The 20,889-nt window shown below is 46.2% G+C and overlaps 3 protein-coding genes across 5 annotated transcripts; all 3 read left to right on the top strand.

Annotated features, from left to right (window-relative positions):
* Nucleotides 1-7,214, top strand: il11 (interleukin 11). Of its 2 annotated transcripts, NM_001124382.1 has the most exon segments (6): nt 144-550; nt 1,543-1,709; nt 4,355-4,447; nt 4,587-4,748; nt 5,035-5,480; nt 5,574-7,211. In NM_001124382.1, coding segments are annotated over 5 exon segments (615 nt in total). In that variant the 5' UTR covers nt 144-543; the 3' UTR covers nt 5,221-5,480; nt 5,574-7,211.
* A 366-nt stretch (nt 7,215-7,580) lies between these two features.
* Nucleotides 7,581-16,476, top strand: LOC110534366 (uncharacterized). 2 transcript variants are annotated; one of them, XM_021619203.3, is made up of 9 exons: nt 7,581-7,739; nt 8,197-8,805; nt 9,128-9,200; nt 9,357-10,235; nt 10,424-10,603; nt 11,014-11,368; nt 11,537-11,691; nt 12,040-12,282; nt 13,994-16,476. In XM_021619203.3, the coding sequence occupies exons 2-9, from the start codon at nt 8,405-8,407 to the stop codon at nt 16,070-16,072; spliced, it is 4,365 nt and encodes a 1,454-aa protein (XP_021474878.2). In that variant the 5' UTR covers nt 7,581-7,739; nt 8,197-8,404; the 3' UTR covers nt 16,073-16,476. The 2 variants fall into 2 exon arrangements, with proteins under 2 accessions (XP_021474878.2, XP_090047627.1); XM_090191501.1 differs by lacking the exons at nt 7,581-7,739; nt 8,197-8,805 and adding an exon at nt 8,896-8,988.
* Nucleotides 16,477-16,704: 228 nt separating this feature from the next.
* LOC110537161 (putative N-acetyltransferase 14) lies at nt 16,705-20,889 on the top strand. Its single transcript, XM_036941035.2, has 4 exons — nt 16,705-16,889; nt 17,860-18,016; nt 18,501-18,803; nt 18,955-20,889. Exons 2-4 carry the CDS (start codon nt 17,936-17,938, stop codon nt 19,411-19,413), a joined length of 843 nt encoding a protein of 280 aa, XP_036796930.1. The 5' UTR covers nt 16,705-16,889; nt 17,860-17,935; the 3' UTR covers nt 19,414-20,889.

Below are 20,889 nucleotides of genomic sequence, written 5' to 3'. Positions count from 1 at the left end.
GCTAAGGGAGAGACAGCTCTGGCAGGGAGGGGAGGAGGAAAGAGGGAGCACGTGTGTTTTTATGAATGAATGTCGGTGACTCAGTCGATGTGTCATACAGCCCAGTCTTTATAAAAGGACGTTTAAAACAAGCCTAAACATTTCACTGCGCGAAAATTTGACTTACACACGCTCGCGTCCCTCTCTCTGCACTCATCCGTCTATCCCTCCCTAACCATTTGTCTGAGTGTCTGTCTATCGTCACTATCAGTTCATAACTAGAACTAAACTCAAACTTTACGGAACAAAAAGTTTGGAGGCATTGTATTGTATTTCTTTATTGGATTGTTCGCCCTCATTCCTCTACTTTTTCATTCATTCATTCTCTCGTTCTTTTCCTCTTCTGCAATCTCTTGCCTCCACTCTTTTCGCGGAGTGTGAAAGGCAGAAGAAACTGGAGCACGTGACAATTTCCGGAGTTCGATTTATTTATTAATTTTCTTACCTTATTTTAACTATTTATTTACTGCAAGTCCTGCATTTATTTATTGGACACGAACAAATATGAAATGTAAGTGCCTTTGATTTGTTTCTTTCAAAAGCCATTATTCTTTCAATTTTGTCTTACTTTTCTTATTATTATCATCCTTTCTCTCTAACGTGTCTTGTTTAGTTAAGTCTATGTCCAATATGCTGGCATAATAATATGCTGTCACGATTCTCAGGGTATGATCATTGATTGGGCTATTCCATATTCAAATGCAATTACTGAGCATGCAAATGTTACTTAATTGCAGCTAAGCATTGCCATGTTCAGTGACCACTGAGTGATCCATTTGTTTCAAGAAGCCTAGACACTGACGTCTTATACCAGCAGGTGGTTAAAGTTTGAACAAGGAGTGATGCTCTCCTGAGTCCTGGCTTGTGCTTCTTGTGGTTCTCCTGTAATTACACAGGCATTTATCATTTCAGCAGCAATTGGGACTTTCTTTACCTTGTATTTGAACTTGAAAGAGAAGGAATGAATGAGCTTACTGTTACAGAACTGTCTCGGTTTAGGCTGTGTAATGCATGTCATCCAACAACTGATGTATACTATTGGAGGTGTGACATTTGGAGGCGTTCATGAAAGTCGATAATTGTGAAGGAGATCAACATAATATTATAGTGTGTCATAGCATGTAATGATTTAGGTCAAGTGATTTGCATTTAGGACTCTGGTCACATCCAACAACTGATGTGTCGTATTGCAGGTGTGACAATTAGAGGCATTCAGGAAAGTCGATAACTGTGAAGGTGTTGTTAATGTTAATGATATTATGAGTCATAGGATTGAATGATTTGGATAGATTTTGATTCAACCTGTGAAAACATGACTCTGCTGGCTTTGTGCAACTCTGAAGGATTCCACTGCCAAGTCTGGGTTTATGTTTACATTATGGTGCAATATCTCTGGAGAGTTGACAGCCGTACCCCGAGGTCATTATCATTATATCGACATGACAGCTCTTCTCTGTGGTCATATAAACCTAATAATTGCTTCCGTTTCCTCCCACCCTGCAGTGCTTGTCGACTCCTCCTCCTCTCTGCTGCTCTCGCTGCTATTGGCCCAGATTCCTTTATTTACGTCTGCCGTCCCCGCCCCCTACCGACGGCCGAACGTCGTGCACGAACTGGATAGATTGGCCAATCAGACGAAGAATCTGAGGCAGATCACAGCAGATCTATTGGTGAGTGGAATGGTACTGTACTCACTTCTGATGTCATGATGGGGAGATTGCTATACTGATCTGGGTACTGTATTGATTGTGTGGTGGTGATCATGCCATGACCAGTTACCTGAGGCATATGAAAAGAGACTGGCTGAAGTTTTTGTCCAATAGCTCACCTTTATGACCACTTAATGACTACTATAGTGGCATAGTGATTGCATAGAACAGTCATAAGAAGCCCTGCTCCTTCTGCCTCACTCTCCCTGACTGTGACGCAATACAACTCTGGACAGCTGAATTGGACAGTTGACTTAGACGTCTTATTCTCCTGGCTACGTTAACCTGCTTGTGTTGTGTCAGCCAGTGTATTAAGAGTCTCTTAGCTGTGTGAGAAGGACAGTCAGGGCAAGAACAGTAGAGATTTCACTATGTGAGGTCAGCCTTAATCCAGACAGGACCAACTGGAGGGCCGACTGACCGTGGGGAGATCTGACTCAACGCCCTGGTCTGACTGGTCACCTGATACCACAGGGCCTGATGGAGCCCTCATAGTAGGAGAAAGTTGCCTCTAGACACTGATTTCAGGTCAGTTTAGTGTTAATGCTAAGGGTTATGATTGGGGGTAGGTACGCTGGTCCTAGATCTGTGCCTATGGACATCTTATACCTGGAGTAGAAACACACTCAAAGAAAATAGAAAGTAACTACCGGTAATAGTTATTTCTGGAACTGATTAACTCTGTTTATTAGCTGTGAGGAAATGGAACGTGGATTGGCACCTGTTGCTTATCTGGTGCTGTTTCCTGAAAGTTGTTCTAATCTCGATGCCCAAGTAAAAGCGGCTGGGGAGTTTGTATTGAAATGGAAATGATTGCTGTGTACGTTTGGCCTACAGATGTGCTGGAAGTGTCCTGTAAGCAATGTGTTTGAACAGGTGAACCAGAACATATCCTTATCTTTGGTTATTCATTCTATTTTTATATGATGTAAATCAGAAACCACATTTGTTTAAGACACAAAACTGAAAATAGTTACACTCTCTAGTCTCTGGCAGGAGGATTGTTCAATAAGTGTGTGTGTAGTATCTCTGTATGAGGACACAGTACTATGGCAATAGTGTAGTATGGGGGCCAGATGAGGAAGTAGCTATCAAAGAAGAGAACTCTGCACAAAATGCTGCTTTGACAAAATGTTGTGTTCGTTTTTCACTGACATGAAGCATTTCTTTTGGCTTCTTTTCTTCTTGTGCGGAGTTCCACTGAACAGGGGTCAAGGCTAGGAAAGAAAAATAGAATTGGAGACAATGGAAAGTCCCCGCAAAAAAGCAATACATCTGTGTGTGTGTGTCTGTGTAATGTTTCTACATGTCTGTTGTGCGTTTTCAAGTGTGTGTGTGTGCATTGAGGGTGCTGTAAATAGTTGTGTAGGTGTGGTGTTTAGTGTTTGGTTTTTGGTCGCCACAGCAAAGTGACCTGATAAAAATCACAGAGATTTATCACATTCCAGTATTTGCATTCAGGAAGATTGTTGGGGGGGGGGGGGGGGGGGGGGGGGGGTGTATTGCAAGGTTCAGTTGAGTGAGGTCATGATGGAGAGAACGAGAAAGGGAGGATAAGAGAATTACATGCTGAGACTGAGCAGATAAAGAGATCAGAGAGAGGTGCATGAGAAGTGGTCACCAGCCTGTGTGTGTGTGTGTGTGTGTAACAGGGTGTAAGAGAGAAGGTAGAGAGGAAAGCAGGAGAAATAACCCAAAGAGGGGTGAAAGGGATAAGAGGGGTGGGATTACTTCTGAAAGAAAGACAAAACATTAAGCCACAAACATTAGTGGTCTTTTGTAAAAGACAGAAGCAAGTGAGTGAGGGAGGGATGAGAGAGCGATGGGAAATCAACAATAGCAACAACAACAATAATAGCAAAACACGATGGTAAAAGCACAATGAGGACAGAACACCACACTAGCATGAGGAAGCATTAAGTGTACACAACCCATTGTGTACCACCATCCATCATGTTTTCCTAATGCTGTTATGTTTCTCCACTGATTGGTGCTCTGACGCACACGGCATCAGTCACTGTTGTGCTTCACGTCATTCTCAGTCATTTACATTATACTCATAAATCACTTCTTCACCTGTTAAGGGCCCACAGAGATATAGTAGCCAGTAGCAGTGCCACCCCCCCACCCGGAGTCTGCTGTGATGTGGTCTGTCTCCCCCTAGTGGTGGTTGTGAGGAGTGAAAACAGACTCTGGGGATTGTACACACATTACTACACAGCAATACATCATCTCAGACTTTTTAATAGCTGCGACCCTGGAGTTTCCCTGCAGCTCTGTGTTGTCTATCCCACTCGGAGCTCTCTTAGTCACAGCATATGTTGTTCTCCACTTCTCCCAGTAGAAAACATCCTGTGGTTTCAGGCCACTTGCTCTTATTGTTGACGTTTTCGGGGTTACGATCTGGGTGAACTCTCCCTGACCCGACCACACTTTTCTCAGGGAAAGCTAGGGTCTCTAGTCCTGGCCAGACCAGACAGTCATCTGATCTAGGTGCTGCTGGAGTAATACTTTCCTTATGCTTACGTGACTCTTGTGAGGATGTGCAAATTTGTGAGGATGTATTTGACTGACGTAGCGTGTTGTTTTGTCCGTTTTTCTTACAGAAGGAACATGCGTTCGAGACAGACCCAGAACAGCATAGATTTAAGTCCCTGCCACTAATGAACAACAGGGCCAGTGACATCAACTCCCTTGAGGTAAATGTCTTTTACGTTGTGTGTGTCTATGTCTTTCTGCCTTCCAGATGAAGGCCCAGACATTTCATGTCCCAGACATTGATACTAAATCGCTCTTTCTTCACCACCCTGCCCCCCTTCCTCTTCTTCTCTCCTCCAGATGAGACCCACTCTCTCTCAGCTCCACGCGGACCTGAAGTCATTTGAGCACCATTTTGCCTGGTTGAGCAGAGCGTCAAGGAAACACCACCACCCTGCTCTCCCTAAACTGGGACAGATGATGTCACTCATCAAGTCTCTCACCAGCATGCTAGAGCATCAGGTAACTGCTCTGTTCAACACTAATACGGCTGAAACATAATGCAGCTTAGTACATTTATATCATTTGGATATATTATACATATGAGATTTTATCAGATCGTTCTACTGTTCTTACACTGTGTGATGATCTAATAATGGTATAACTCTGCAGTTCTTGCACTCAGTTTCAATCATTACATTAAGGCCTGTTGCATCACATTCCTTGGATGGGAGGAACATTAGTCTAGCCTAGCACTTCAGACAGGAAATATAAACCATCCCTCTCTCTCTCACCGTTCCCCTCATAGATGATGAGAGTTGATGCTCAGCGTCTCTCTCCTCCCTCTCCCTCGATGCCGCCTCCTCCCCCCTCCCAGTTTGATGTGTTACAGTCTTCCCAGGAGCTGCTACTACAGTTCAGACTGTTCTGTGATTGGGCCCAACGAGTGTTCTCAGTGCTCAGTACAAAGTCCAAAATGTCTGCAGTACAATGATGATTCCTGAAGTGCTATAGTCTATAGGGATACACAGAATCCCCACTACAACCAATGGGGATCTACTAGCTTCAACCGGCACTACAACCAATAATGATCCAAGAAATCCACACTACAGCCAATGATGATCCAAGAAATCCACACTGCAGCCAATGATGATCCAAGAAATCCACACTACAGCCAATGATGATCCAAGAAATCCACACTACAGCCAATGATGACCCAATAAATCCACACTACAGCCAATGATGACCCAAGAAATCCACACTACCACCAATGATGACCCAATAAATCCACACTACCACCAATGATGATCCAAGAAATCCACACTACAGCCAATGACTATCCAAAAAATCCACACTACAGCCAATGATGACCCAAGAAATCCACACTACCACCAATGATGATCCAATAAATCCACACTACCACCAATGATGATCCAAGAAATCCACACTACAGCCAATGACTATCCAAAAAATCCACACTACAGCCAATGATGATCCAAGAAATCCACACTACCACCAATGATGATCTGAGAAATCCACACTACAGCCAATGAGGATTCAAGATAACCACACTACAACCTTGCACTGTTGTCACTGACCCTCCATCCTCATTGTAGCCAATGAGAGACCTCCATATTCAAACTACAGCCTATGAGGATCCACCATATTCACACTATTACAACCAGTAATGGTCTCCAATATTCACGAACACGTCACTGCCACCCCATCCTCTCTCTCAAATACCTTGTTCCTGACTGTGTTATTTATGTATTTATTTATTTATTTACTTATTTATTTGATGTCATTATTTATTTGATTTTGTAACGTGTCACATATCATTTTTACTTTATTGTTGTGAATTTAATTCCTTGTACCTTGTCAATACTCCTATTTTGTTCTCACTCTACCCTTCATCCCTCCTCCCAAACTAAACAAGGAGACCACACCGTAGCACTTCCTGACTTCTTACAGTCTCTAATGATATGGATTGTATTTTCAACTATTTAACCTGTCTCTCTTTACAAAGAGTAGCCTATTTCCGCCAGTAGATGTAGCAAACATACTTGGCTTGTAGCAAGCATATCTTGGGAGAGCCTACATGTATTTTTCTTACAGTGCTGTACTTTCCCTTGTAGATTTAGGGTTACTCATAGAATCTACTGAACATGTTAAATGTGCCACCCGTTTGGTTTTGTAAACTGTTAAGAAAGAGAATTTTGAACCATGCCTCAATCAGGATGTCAACACAACATAGGAGGGTAGATCGTTTTTCCATGGGTTTAGTTGCTATAAGTGGCTGTGTCCCACATGGATAAATAACAGGTGGTATATCTAACACAGGTGGTATATCTAAAGGTTTATGAATATGCCCTGTTGCTAAGCACTGATCTAGGACCTGATCTAATCTCTTTGCACAAATTTGTTAGGATTAGCCTTTTGAGTCAGCTGATCCTGAATCTGTGCCTTGGTACACATAATGTGTTTTAGTTTTAGTGACATAAATAAGAAATGAAAAAACACCCCATGCCTTAAAATACTATGTATTGTGATACTACGGTTCTGCACAGTTGTACATACTTGTACAATAATGTAAATTGTTGTATACAATGCAATTGTGTAGTATAGTTTATGATATAAATGTAAAATACTCTGTCAATGCTATCCCTATCATTTTGTCGCAATATCAATATTATTCTATTCTAGTATTTTGTGACAGTATTTACTATTTATTTAAGTTACTTTGGTGGAACTATTTATTTGCGCTGCAGAGGAGCAAGTCTCCTGTTGTTTTTGTACTTTTATACTGTTTTCATTCATAATTACCATTGCTATCATCCATGTTGAAATCATTGTAGTACCATGCCTGAACGCTGTGTAAAACCTTGTGCTTGGGGTCTCCAGCACACAGACTGACTGATTGGCCTAAATGTGAAATGTGTGTCTTGAAAATAAAAAAAAAATAAAGTTAATAAAGAACATGCACAATGAGATGGGCTTTTCATGTTACTTTGTCATCTTTAGGTAGACCTACACATCATGCTCTCTTTTTTCTTTCCCTCCATCATTCACCATCCTCCTGTGTCTCCTCCATCACCACACACTACAGGTCCTTTCCTACATTAACCATCAGGCATTGCAACAAGCACAGAGTTCATAAACCCGTTTCCAATTAACCTTCAAAAAGCCTTTTTATATTTGGGGTTAACATTCAAACAATGTGTGAATTCAAGTACTAAATCACAAGTTCGTACAGTATTATATTTATATTTTTTAACAGATCTACAGATAAGACTTGACTGTTGAAGCTCTTACCCAATGGCAGTGATGCATTCGGGGCTAGACCCAGCCTATAGCGATCGTCGTTGTTGGGAGGCGGCAGCGGGTGGGTGACTACTAGCTAGCTAGTTAGTTTGTGCTCAGGTTTATTGTTAAGGTTGTATGGAGTAGCACTGCGAGTCTCAATCCCTTTTCACAGTATCATCAAAAGCATTAACCATGAGTTAATGATACTAGGTGAGTAATTGTTGCAATATTACTAACGCACCATTCCTATCAAACATTATATAGCGAAGAATGACGCACGGACGAAGGCTTATAGATTCGCAGGCCAGTTGCAGAGGATGCATTGAAGGCGGCATCTGTAACATTTTCTGCTTATAGTTAACATCATAGGGTGGGTAGCATTTGTTTTCTGCCTTTTAGCTTGGCGAAACCAATCTTTTTCGCACACGCTCATCAGAGACAGACGCGTATTAAACAGAAAGACGGCCAGGGAGGGGAGAAATAAGAAGGAGGGAGGGGTCGGGAGGAGGTGGGATTTAAAGGGATAGACGGGTCAGCCTTTTGGCCGACTTTATTATTTGTAGATGTTTGAATAATTGTAGATGAAGATCAATAGTTAATGTTGCTTTGGTGTTAGTTCCTGGACCTTGTGTCATTAATCAATACTTTGTTTTATTTTATTTCACAGTCCTACTCTTAAGAAAGGAGACCACACACTACATCAGCTCAGCTGTTGTTTCCACACACTGAGGAACAGAGTCACATCAGCTGAAGGAACCTTTCCACCAGCAATGAATTAAACCGGGAAAGAAGAGACACAGCTCCACCAACACTAATACACACACTTTAATACCAAACATACAACCTTTTATTCCCTAATCGTGTCTTGCCTCAACATGGCAAACTCAGTGGCCACTCAAGTGGTCCAAGCGGAACTATTACCCCCTCAATCGTCCTCCTCCCTCTCTCCCTTCCCATCGCTGCAGGGATCAGGAGAAGGGGAGGAGGACAGGGAAAGGGGGGAAGAAGTGGATGTGGAGAAAGGGATGGCGGAGGGGAATGAGGATATAGTGCTAACCAGGGTAGGGGTGCAAAGGGTGACGTCATCGGTCCTGGCTGCGCCCCATCTCCAGGAGCACCCTGAGCACCCGTTCCAGTGCCTGGACTGTGGCAAGAGCTTCAAGTGGTCTTCAAGGCTGGCCCACCACCAGCGCAGCCACAACAACGAGAGACCCTACCGCTGTAACCTCTGCCCCAAGGCCTTCAAGGGCTCCTCCGCACTCCTGTACCACCAGAGGTACTGCCGGGAGGGAGACAGAGGGGGACTGGCACAGTGAAAGTTAGCTATAGAAATGATTGCAGCTTATAACACACATCTCACTTTATGAAGAGTATTCTTCTCCTTGTGTCCATCTGTTTTCATCTGTTTAGTTCTGTCACAATAATCCAAATGAGGGAAAGGTGCCGTGAACAATATAATGTGAGTCTATTTAGGGCCGTTAGAAACTAGTGGAATAATCAATACAAGCAGGAATTCTTTCTGTAGCCGGTACGATGTCCTGTAGATCCGTTGAAGGGTCAGTAGATTGTCTGTTTTCATGATTGTTTTTTCTGTGCAGGTCTCATTCAGGGGAGAAGCCCTATAAGTGTGACGACTGTGACAAAGCCTTCAAACGTTCCTCTCTGCTCCAGGTGAGAAACAATGGCCAGTCGTGGTTCCCCCATTTTGTGGTAAAAATGTGTTAACTTTTTAACTTTCAAAAGTTGAATGTTACAGTATTAAAAGGCTCTTTTTTGGGTTAAGGGTCCAGTCACGGACGTACTCCTCTCTCTTGTGCATGTCTCCAGGTCCATCGTAGCGTCCACACAGGCCTGCGGACCTTCCAGTGCCCCTACTGCCCGCTCACCTTCAAGTGGAGCTCCCACTACCAGTACCACCTGCGCCAGCACACTGGCGAGTGCCCCTACCCCTGCGACAGCTGCCCCAAGGCCTTCAAGAACTCCAGCAGCCTGCGCCGACACAAGAACGTTCACCTGGGTCTGAAACCCTACGTGTGCACCGTGTGTACCAAGGCCTTCACCCAGTCCACCAACCTCAGACAACACATGAGAATCCACACAGGAGAGAGGCCCTACATCTGTGGAGAGTGTGGACGCAGTTTCACACACTCGTCCAATCTGGCCCTGCACCGGAATTCTCAAAGTCACACTGGTGAAGGAAAGGGGGGGGAGACAGGGGGAGACAACATGGGGGAAGAGATACAGGAAGTGATAGTGGGGGAGGACATGACATCACAAATGTTGACGGACATGGGCTTTGTGAGCCAGGAGGCCACGGTGGGGGTGGGGGTCGGGGAGGTGTTCCTATCGTCAGGTCACCAGAATCTCCTGCCCCATCTCACCCTCACCCCCACCCAGGGGGGCGTGTGCACATCCAGGGCCATCGGGACAGAAGTGCACATGAGCACGGAGTCGGGCGCCAGTGTGCTGCTGTACAGCTGTGGCAGCTGTAGTCAGACATTCAGCACACGGACAGAGCTAGAGGACCACCAGGACATGCACCTGGGCCCCGGGGAGGAGGGGGGCAGCGAGGTGGGGGAGGGGGGAGAGGGAGGGGTGGGGCATCTGCTGGCTGACTTTGAGGAGGTGGTGGAGACGACGGCAGCAGCAGAGAACGGACACACTACTGCTGAATTACTGGGACTGACTGGGGGAGTGGACGGAGGGGTGAGTAGTAGGACTCTTGGCTCAGCCTGGGGAGGTTACCCCTAAGGCTCTGTTTTAGGGTCACACCAGATTCATCCATTCATGATCAATATTTGGTTTCTTACTCTACACCCTAGGTCAATATATCAGCTAATATGACTGCTGTGATGTTGTAGTGCAATGACTAATAGTCTTGTGTCCCATGTCAGAATATGGGGACTACCCAGGCCCAGTTTGACCTGCTGCAGAGCTTCACAGTGGGGACTCAGATCCCCACAGACAGCGTGGAGACAGCGGGTAACACCACCGGTACAGGGACGGGCACAGAGTGTGCCTACTGCGGGAAGAGCTTCAAGACCAGCGGAGGGCTCAACAGACACCTGGCACAGGTACCAATCAGCTGGTGGGCTGCACATCCTCACTACTATGTCATAAGGTCTCTGTCCTGGTCTGTTTCTACTTTGTCTAACTTGGGCCTAGATTCAATCAGTTAAGCATTAACCTGCGATAACCGACAATAGCATAGCATATCATTGCTTTTGTTTGAGAGCTGTCAAATTCACATGCAGCTCCGGTATGCCTTTCGCAGACAGTTCCATTGGATGCATTAGTAGAAAGCCCCTCCAGCTGTATTACAAGTTGGATCTCTGGAATGTGTGATGTAATCTACACTTTGATTAGTCTGAACTGATCTACTCCTTGGTGTCTGTAAAGCTGACGTTATCTGATCTATAAATAGTCTGTTTTGATGACCCTCTCTCTTCCCAAATCTTCTTCTCTGCCTCTGCTCCCTCTCCAGGTCCACTCCCTCTCCCCCTCCCAGTCTCGCTCCCAGTTCAGCTGCTCTGCATGCGACCGCTCCTTCACCCTCCTCTCTTCCCTGCTCACCCACCAGCACTCCCACACCCCTGAGCAGCGCCTCCTGGCCGAGGCTGAGGCGGAGATCGTCTGCCCCGCGTCCCTGTCCCTTTCCCTGCCCCTGCCCTCCTCCCCCAGCCAGGGGGACCAGCACCAGGACACCCAGGGGGACATCCACGTCCGCCTGATGGCTGTGACCGAGGAGGGGGACAGGGAGGTGGTGAAGGCATCCAGCAGAGCAGTGGTCAAGGGCCAGAGGAGAGGAGCAGCTAGTAAGACCGCTGGGGGGAACAATGGTGAGTTAGTCTTTTTCTTTTGGCATTTTGATAGAAAATACCTTTAAAAGTGAGATACCTTGACAGTAACAGAGCCAAACTAACTGCTGCTCATGAAATTACCAGGAAGAAAATAAAATAAGTCTATGTAACATTCTCCCTCTCCTCGTCCCTGTGGGTACGGTACAGAGAGGCCGTACCGTTGCTCTGAGTGTGGGAAGGCCTTCAAGGGCTCGTCAGGTCTGAGGTACCACATGAGGGACCACACAGGAGAGAGACCCTACCGCTGCACAGAGTGTGGCAAGAGCTTCAAGAGGTCCTCACTGCTCTCCATACACCAGAGGGTAAGACGCATCCGTCCATTTCTATCTCACTAAGGCTGCGTTCTTTTTTTCACTAATTGGTCCTCTGATCAATCAGATCAGCCTTGAAAAATATCTGATGTGAAAAGATCTGATGTGATTGGTCAAAAGACCAATTAATGAGAAAAAAAGATGAGAATTGGGAGCCTGTCTGAACGCAGCTTATGGCATTTGTCACAATGTGCAGAACAGTGGCACTGCTGCATTATAGCACTTTATGACCTGCTTTTCTTGTTCAACCTCTTCAATGTACCTGTACTTTCAGAAGAATCCAGGCCGTATTCAGTTGTTTTCTGACTGATCCCCCCCCCCCCCCTCCCTCCTCTCCAGGTGCATACAGGTGTGCGAGCGTTCCAGTGCCCCTACTGCCCGCTCACCTTCAAGTGGAGCTCCCACTACCAGTACCACCTGCGCCAGCACACGGGCGAGCGGCCCTACGTGTGTCAGGAGTGTGGCAAGTCCTTCAAAAACAGCAGCTGTCTGAGGAGACACAGTCAGCTCCACTCTGGCCTGCGCCCTCACATCTGTCCCATCTGCTCCAAGTCCTTCTCACAGACCTCCAACCTCAAACAGGTCAGCACAGATAGCTCTGCTATGGCCGATGCTAGGATTCTTCTGTGGCTCCTTCGCTCCATCTCTCTATATATACACAGTGCATTCAGAAAGTATTCAGACCTCTTGACTTTTTCCACATTTTGTTACGTTACATGCTTATTCTAAAATGCATTACATTACATTTTTCCCTCATCAATCTACACACAATACCCTATAATGACAAAGCAAAAACAGGTTTTTAGACATTTTTGCTCATTTATTTTAAAAATATATATCTGAAATATGACATTTACATTCAGACCCTTTGCTTTGAGACTTGAAATTGAGCTCAGGTGCATCCTGTTTCCATTGATCATCCTTGAGATGTTTCAACAACTTGATTGGAGTCCACCTGTGGTAAATTCAATTGATTGGACATGATTTGGAAAGACACACAACTGTCTATATAAGGTCCCACAGTTGACAGTGCATGTCAGAGCAAAAACCAAGCCATGAGGTCGAAAGAATTGCCCGTAGAGGTCTGAGACAGGATTGTGTCGAGGCACATATCTGGGGAAGGGTACCAAAAAATGTCTGCCGCATTGAAGGTCCCCCAAGAACACAGTGGCCTCCATCATTCTTAAATGGAAGAAGTTTGGAACCAACAAGACTCTTCCTAGAGCTGGCCGCCCGGCCAAACTGAGCAATGGGGGAGAAGGGCCATTGTCAGGGAGGTGACCAGGAACCTGATCATCACTCTGACAGAGGTCCAGAATTCCTCTGTGGAGATGGGAGAACCTTCCAGAAGGACAACCATCTCTTCAGCACTCCACCAGTCAGGCCTTTATGGTAGAGTGGCCAGACGGAAGCCACTCCTCAGTAAAAGGCACATGACAGACCTCTTCGAGTTTGCCAAAAGGCACCTAAATACTCTCAGACCATGAGAAACAAGATTCTCTGGTCTGATAAAACCAAGATTGGATGCCAAGTGTCACGTCTGGAGGAAACCAGGCACCATCCCTATGATGAAGCATGGTGGTGGCAGCATCATGCTGTGGGGATGTTTTTCAGCAGCAGGTACTGGGAGACTATTAAGGATCGAGGGAAAGATGAACGGAGCAAAGTACAGAGAGATCCTTGATGAAAACCTGCTCCAAAGCGCTCAGGACCTCAGACTGGGGTGCTGGTTCACCTTCCAACAGGACAATGACCCTAAGCACACAGCCAAGGCAAGGCAGGACTGGCTTCGGGACAAGTCTCTGAATGTCCTTGAGTGGCCCAGCAGGAGCCCGGACTTGAACCCGATCTAACATCTATGGAGAGACCTGAAAATAGCTGTGCAGCAACGCTCCCCATCCAACCTGACAGAGCTTGAGAGGATCTGCAGAGAAGAATGGGAGAAACTCCCCAAATACAGGCGTGTCAAGATTGTAGCGTTCTATCCAAGAAGAATCGCTGCCAAAGGTGCATCTACAAAGTACTGAGTAAAGGTCTGAATACTTATGTAAAGGTGATATTTCAGTTATAAATTTGCACGCATTTCTAAAAACCTGTTTGTGCTTTGTCATTGTGGGGTATTGTGTGGAGATTGATAAGGGGGAAAAACAATTGAATCCATTTTAGAACAAAATATGGAAAAAGTCAAGGGGTCTGAATACCTTCCGAATGTACTGTATCGCTCTGTCACAAACACTTTCTCCTCTCCCTTTATCTTTCTCTCATCCTCCCTACCCTCCTCTCTCTCCATCAGCACGAACGCACCCACTCGGGCGAGCGGCCCTTCCAGTGTGCCCAGTGTCACAAGAGCTTCACCCACTCCTCCAATCTCCAGCTCCACCTGAGAACCCACTCCTCCAGGAAGGACTACAAGTGTCCCTTCTGTGGGAAGGAGTTTGTCATGCAGTCCTACTTGCAGAGGCACATGAGGACCCATGGGAACGGGGCTGAGGCCGGGGACGCTGGGGTGGGGGGGAAGGAGGGAGGCAGGGCAGGTAAAGGGGGTGGAGGGGTGACAACCACCACCACCTTACTAAACCCCATCACCCTAGAGACCACAGGGAACTCTGGGTCTCTGATCGTGTCTCAGCCTGCGCTGGACATTCCCCCCAACACCTCCCAGAACTACTTCATGATCCAGACAGCAAATGGGCTTCAGCTCATCCCCCTGTCTGCCCCCGCCCCCCGACCTCCCCCTCCGCCTCCCCCCCAGACACAGTACATCCTCCTACAGTGCCCCTCCACCAATGGGACCCAGCCCAGCCTGATTCTCGTCCCCACCACAGCGACCAATCCCCAGCCCACCCTGGAGCCCCAGGGCCACCCATTGGTCCAGACAGTTCTAAACCCTGCCCAAACCCAGATGCAACATTTCCAGACAATATCCCAGCAACAACAGCAGCCCAGGTTTATCATCACCACCACCAACAACAATGTAAACAACCCTCCTGTTGCTAAGACAACAACTCCCTCCCTGAACTCTATGCTGAACAAGCCCATTTTAGGGAAAAGTACCCGGACAGCCAGGTCCAGGAGAGGACGGAAACCCAAAGCCGCTGTAGGTCGGAATACTGCCACCTCAGTTGCTACGACAACCACCTCTGTCACCATGACAACAGCCCCCATCAGTCAGCCGGGGGATGTAATAGCTGTGTCTAGCTGTAATGTAACTAGTGTCGCTCCAGCTACTGTTACTGCTGCCAACACTATGACATCATCATTGCCATCGTCTTTACCCGCCAAGTCACAAAGTCCTTTCTCACCACCAACAGCCTCTGTCTCTGTTTCTACCCCCTCCTCCTCTTCCTCTGTCACTGTTACCTCAGGACCCCTAAAGGTTGCCACAGTTAACTCAGTTACCACAGTTACCCCGTCCTCCCTGCCGTCTGACCCTGTGGCCTGGGTTGGGGAACGCCAAACCGCCCCAGAGTTGGGCAAGTCCACTGAGCAGGACATGAGAGGGGAACAGTATGTCCTCTGCTTCCAGAAAGAAGGAGGGAAGAAGGAAGAAGTAAAGATAGGAGGAGAGGGAGGAGGGTCCTACGTGTTGCAGTTTGAAGGGGAGGGGTCCGGGGAGGGGGGGCAAGGAGGAATGGGCAGAGAGGGGGATGGGGAGTCATACGTACTGCACTTTCAGACTGAGGGAGAGAGAGAAGGACAGAGAGAAGGACAGAGAGAGGGAGGGAAGGAGAAAGGAGGCCTGGTGTCACTGAACCTGCTGCAGGAATGGGGAGGAGTGAGGGAAGGAGAAAGACGAGTAGTGGAGGATGGTGGCGAGGGAGAGTCTTTTGTGCTTCATTTCCAAACAGAGCCGCAGAGCGAAGAACGGACCACTTCTGACCGTGGCTATCCAGAAGGCCCCAGCAACAGCCTGGAACTTTCCTGCTCGCCTCCCCAGGCCTTAATGCCTCTGAATGGGCGGGAGGTGGTGTTTGAGCTGGGGGATGAGAACAAGATGGTGGGTCAGGGGTCTGGAGAGAGTGTGCAGATGATAGCCCTGATCCAAGGTGAAGGGGGTGGGGAGGGAGAAGGGGACAGTTACAGTGGGGCAGAAGGGGAGGGAAGGGTGCCAATGGAGGGCATCTTTCAGCTGGAGGGAGGAGAGGGGATCGTCATAATTGAGGTTAGCACCAGCAGTCTAAGAGAAGGGGGGATGGACAGAGGGGAAGGAGGAGTAACTGTAGACAGGAGTGAAGCAAAAGGAGGGAGTGGAATAACTGAGAGGCCTGAAAAAGACAGGAACTCAGCGGAATGCATTGAAATAGTGACTGGAGCGAATGAAGGAGAAAACACAGCTACGAATGGCCCTACACCTAACTCTCAGTTCTCTTAAACCTAAACCAAACAACCACTGTCAGGAAATGTGTGTGAAGGCGTGTGCATGTGTGTGCACACATGAATGTACATATGCGTGTGTGAGTGTGTTTTTGATGTGGAGGCCTTTTCCAGCTACTGACCTAAAGAAGAGTATGGTTGTTCAGAAAGACACTATAGAAAGTACTGTAGGAAACAATACCAAGGTGCCAGAAACATGAGGAGTTACATTCACTGACTGTTAATGAAGAGGGACCTCAACAAATGACTTATGAGTTTCAATTAAACTGTCATGTTGACAGTGTTGATATAAAACACCTAAGAGTTTTTTTTTTGTGGATGAATAGATGGCTATGTTGGCTCGGTTTCACTATAAATATTCATACTAGGAAATAGTCATTATTAATAAATTTGTTAATAATATTTGTTTATGAATGTTGATTAATTCACCTTTCTTATTTCGTAAATATAAATATGTCCCTTTATCTAAAGATGAACAGGATCAGCTCAGAATAACGGACAATCCCAGTTTATTATGGGAAATAGGTTCTCCACTGCGTAAAGTGCGACTGACCACATTCACGTAGCAGGTTAGTCAATTTTCTGCAGCGCCGGTACTCGCTATGCAAATGGCGTAGAGACCGCATTCATGACAGTAAATGTTAACGTAAAACTACGTAACACAATATTTGCAATAGGTGGCCATGGTGGCCACGCAAGTATTGCGAGTCATTCAATCAAACATAAGAAAAATCGTTTTGAGGAATAAATACACAGCGAATATATAAATCCGTTTCCCTGCATTTGGCGGTGGTCCAACGCTGCAAGTTTGCAAGGTAGGCTACGTGGGTTCGGCTGGGTTGAACGAAAATATTCGACGTTTATTTAGACATTGCGCATGAATAACCCTTCTCCACTCACCATATAAGGATTTAAAACATGTCAACGGGTTTAAAACAGGCTCAAAATGTATGAAAACCGTGTGTTTTGGTTTGCTTTTTAATTGTCATATTACTGATTTGCGAACTCCATTTTATTGTGCATAGAAGACCAACAGTGGTCTAAAGGAGTGTCTTGGCCCGTTGTTTGTTGTTGATACGCCTTGTAGAAGCAGTGTGGCCATGCAATAGACAAATCCTTTCCCGACCCCCTCAAATAATCCCCCGTTATTTAGCTTGATTTTGGGAGGAAACGCCACTGCACTCACAACTGACACATTGTATCAACCTGTGCCAGTGTGACGCATCGGTTGTTACATTGTAGTAACAAACGTTGTGCTGTTACTTTGTTGCACAAAGCAGCCACCTATAGAGGGATATCACAGGGAGCTTACTATATGTCATGTGTTTTCATTGTGTATCTGTCAATTCAGGAACTTAACAAAAATTACAATCCAGTAATGGAAAAAAGGGCTTTTATTTTCAATGACTTCTCAATAAACTGAAAAGTAGAAGCAATTTATTTCAAAAGTTTTTCAATTTCCTGAATTGGCTGACTTCAATTCAAATTGAGACCAGCCCAGGTATCTATGCAGGCTACATATACAGTGTTACAGGGATGGATTGCTTTCCCTCGTGAGTCATGGCCTCAAACCCCAAATAGCCTGGATCAAATATAACCCACCACATTCCCATCATCTTGAATACGATTTTATACCATTTAGCTACTATGGTAACCAGAATGTAAATACTCCGCTGTATATTGTCATTGTAGTGTTGTATTTAATCAAATATGCAAAATTCAACCAAATGGTGTATCTGTACAAAGCAATGTATTATGTGACCATGAGATTTTCTATATTTGCAGACCGGTGTGTGTTGCTGTATGAGGTGTGCGTGAGTGAGGGTGTGTGTGTGTGTTGCTGTGTGTGTGAAGTCCAGACATGGTAAAGCTGGAGCTAGATCAGGTGGTAATGAGGAGGATGAGGGAAGATGACATCGAGACTGTCAAAGCTATCGTCAAGGTGTGTGTTTTATCCTTAAAGTTATGCACACACACACACACACACACACTTCAAGCCTGAGTTATGCTCTGTCTCTACACTCTTAGAATTAAAGGTGCTCTCTGGAACTTAATAGGGTTCTTCGGCTGTCTCCATAGGAGAACTGTTTGAAGAACCATTTTTTTTGTAAGAGTACATTCTCAGGTTATCACTCACTCACCTTTCTCTCTCTGTCCCCCCTATCTCTCTCTCTCTCTTTCTCCTCCCCCACCCCTCTCTCTCACTTTCTCCTCCCCCACCCCTCTCTCTCTCTTTCTCCTCCCCCACCCCTCTCTCTCTCTTTCTCCTCCCCCACCCCTCTCTCTCTCTTTCTCCTCCCCCACCCCTCTCTTTCTCCTCCCCCACCCCTCTCTCTCTCTTTCTCCTCCCCCACCCCTCTCTCTCTCTTTCTCCTCCCCCACCCCTCTCTCTCTTTGTCCCTCCCTCCCTCTCTTTCTCTCTGTAGGAGGGTTGTCAGGGAACAGAAAACCGTCTGATCCTCCACATCCTGACTCGTCCTGTCTGCCTCCTACTCCTGGCCACCGTCTCTTCTGTCCTCCGCTGCTTCCTTCACTCCTTCATCCTGGCCCTCATCATCCCTGTCTTCCTGCTCATCATCTACCTCAAGTTCACCATGCCACGCTCCACCGGAGTGCTGGGCACCAGCCGGCCCTACTGGGACTATGTGGGGAGCAGTTACCGAGGGGCGCAGGACGAGACCCTTCCCAACCCCTATAGCAGGATCAGTGGGAAACCCCCACCGGCTAAAGTAGGTTTCCTTTTCTTTGACTTTAGGTACTGTATGTTGTGGATGTTACATGCATTGCTCAGTTTTACTACAGTGTGTTAGTGATTTGGACTTTTCGTGCTTTGGGCTGAGTTGCTGCACAAATAAAGTTGATTATTATCTGTCATTAAAGGGAAAGGCCAGACGGAGGACCAAACCCAAGGCAGAGGACAAGGACAAAGACTCGTCTCCTGAGATCGTAGACGTGGAGAGGGAGAAGGCAGCAGGGCAGGTGTGGGTGGCGGACTGTGAGGGGGAGATCGTGGGCTGTGTGTCCAGGGAGGGTGACTGTCGTCTGGGGATGAGGAGGTTCTGCAGGGTGGTGGTGGGCTGCTGGTACCGCCGAGAGGGCCTCGGCAGACTGCTGGTCCAGAGTCTGGAGCAGAGGGAGAGGCAGACAGGGGCCAGGAGGGTCTACGCCCACGTCCCCTACCCCTCTGCAGTAGGAGAGGCCTTCTTCAGGAAGCTGGGCTACAGGCTGCAGGGGGAGGTGGGCTACGATGGGGAGGAAGAAGAAGAGGACGAAGAGCAGCCAGAGAGGACATTTCTGGGCTTCCATGTCACTAAGGTGTTTGTCAAAGACCTTAAGTGATGTAGGAGACAACGAAGGGAATGTGGAAAATAAGACAAAGATGATATACTAAAGGGAAATAGAGAGAGGAGGAGGAGAGATACTATAGGGAAATAGAGAGAGGAGGAGAGATACTATGGGGAAATAGAGAGAGGAGGAGGAGAGATATTAAAGGGAAATAGAGAGAGGAGGAGGAGAGATACTATAGGGAAATATAGAGAGGAGGAGGAGAGATACTATAGGGAAATATAGAGAGGAGGAGGAGGAGAGATACTATAGGGAAATATAGAGAGGAGGAGGAGGAGAGATACTATAGGGAAATAGAGAGAGGAGGAGGAGAGATACTATAGGTAAATAGAGAGAGGAGGAGAGAGATACTAAAGGGAAATAGAGGAGGAGAGATACTAAAGGGAAATATAGAGAGGAGGAGAGATACTATAGGGAAATAGAGAGAGGAGGAGGAGAGATACTATAGGGAAATAGAGAGAGGAGGAGGAGAGATACTATAGGGAAATAGAGAGAGGAGGAGGAGAGATACTATAGGGAAATAGAGAGAGGAGGGGGAGAGATACTATAGGGAAATAGAGAGAGGAGGGGGAGAGATACTATAGGGAAATAGAGAGAGGAGGAGGAGAGATACTAAAGGGAAATAGAGGAGGAGAGATACTATAGGGAAATAGAGAGAGGAGGAGGAGAGATACTATAGGGAAATAGAGAGAGGAGGAGAGATACTAAAGGGAAATAGAGGAGGAGAGATACTAAAGGGAAAGAGAGAGGAGGAGAGATACTATAGGGAAATAGAGAGAGGAGGAGGAGAGATACTATAGGGAAATAGAGAGAGGAGGAGGAGAGCTACTATAGGGAAATAGAGAGAGGAGGAGGAGAGATACTATAGGGAAATAGAGAGATGAGGAGGAGAGATACTATAGGGAAATAGAGAGGAGGAGGAGAGATATGATAGGGAAATAGAGAGAGGAGGAGAGATACTATAGGGAAATAGAGAGAGGAGGAGGAGAGATACTATAGGGAAATAGAGAGATGAGGAGGAGAGATACTATGGGGAAATAGAGAGATGAGGAGGAGAGATACTATAGGGAAATAGAGAGAGGAGGAGGAGAGATACTATAGGGAAATAGAGAGAGGAGGAGGAGAGATACTATAGGGAAATAGAGAGAGGAGGAGGAGAGATACAGTGAGAAGAGGGGGACTACCTCTCTTATCAAGGCAATAATGAGGGTAGAGTCTAACTAAAATGTTGGAAGACAATGGACAATTTAGTGAACAGAACCTAATTTAAATGATGTTTTTTCCTCCTGATTTGTAGTATGTATTTATTTATGTATTGCTTTTACAATTGTCATTGAGTTCTTATTCAATGTAAAATATATCTGTTTATATGTCTGGCTGGCTCTTTATTTGTAAAAACTTGTTTTTATTAATAAGTGATTTTGCAAATAAATGTGTGTGTACGCGGGGCTTTGTGCACACTTGAGTATA

The sequence above is a fragment of the Oncorhynchus mykiss genome, chromosome 2 (assembly GCF_057628025.1).
Source record: "Oncorhynchus mykiss isolate SJ-2025 chromosome 2, ASM5762802v1, whole genome shotgun sequence".
NCBI classification, from domain to species: Eukaryota; Metazoa; Chordata; class Actinopteri; order Salmoniformes; family Salmonidae; genus Oncorhynchus; species Oncorhynchus mykiss.
The sequence above is the reverse complement of the archived record's forward strand: the minus strand, read 5'-3'. Positions and strand labels throughout refer to the sequence as shown.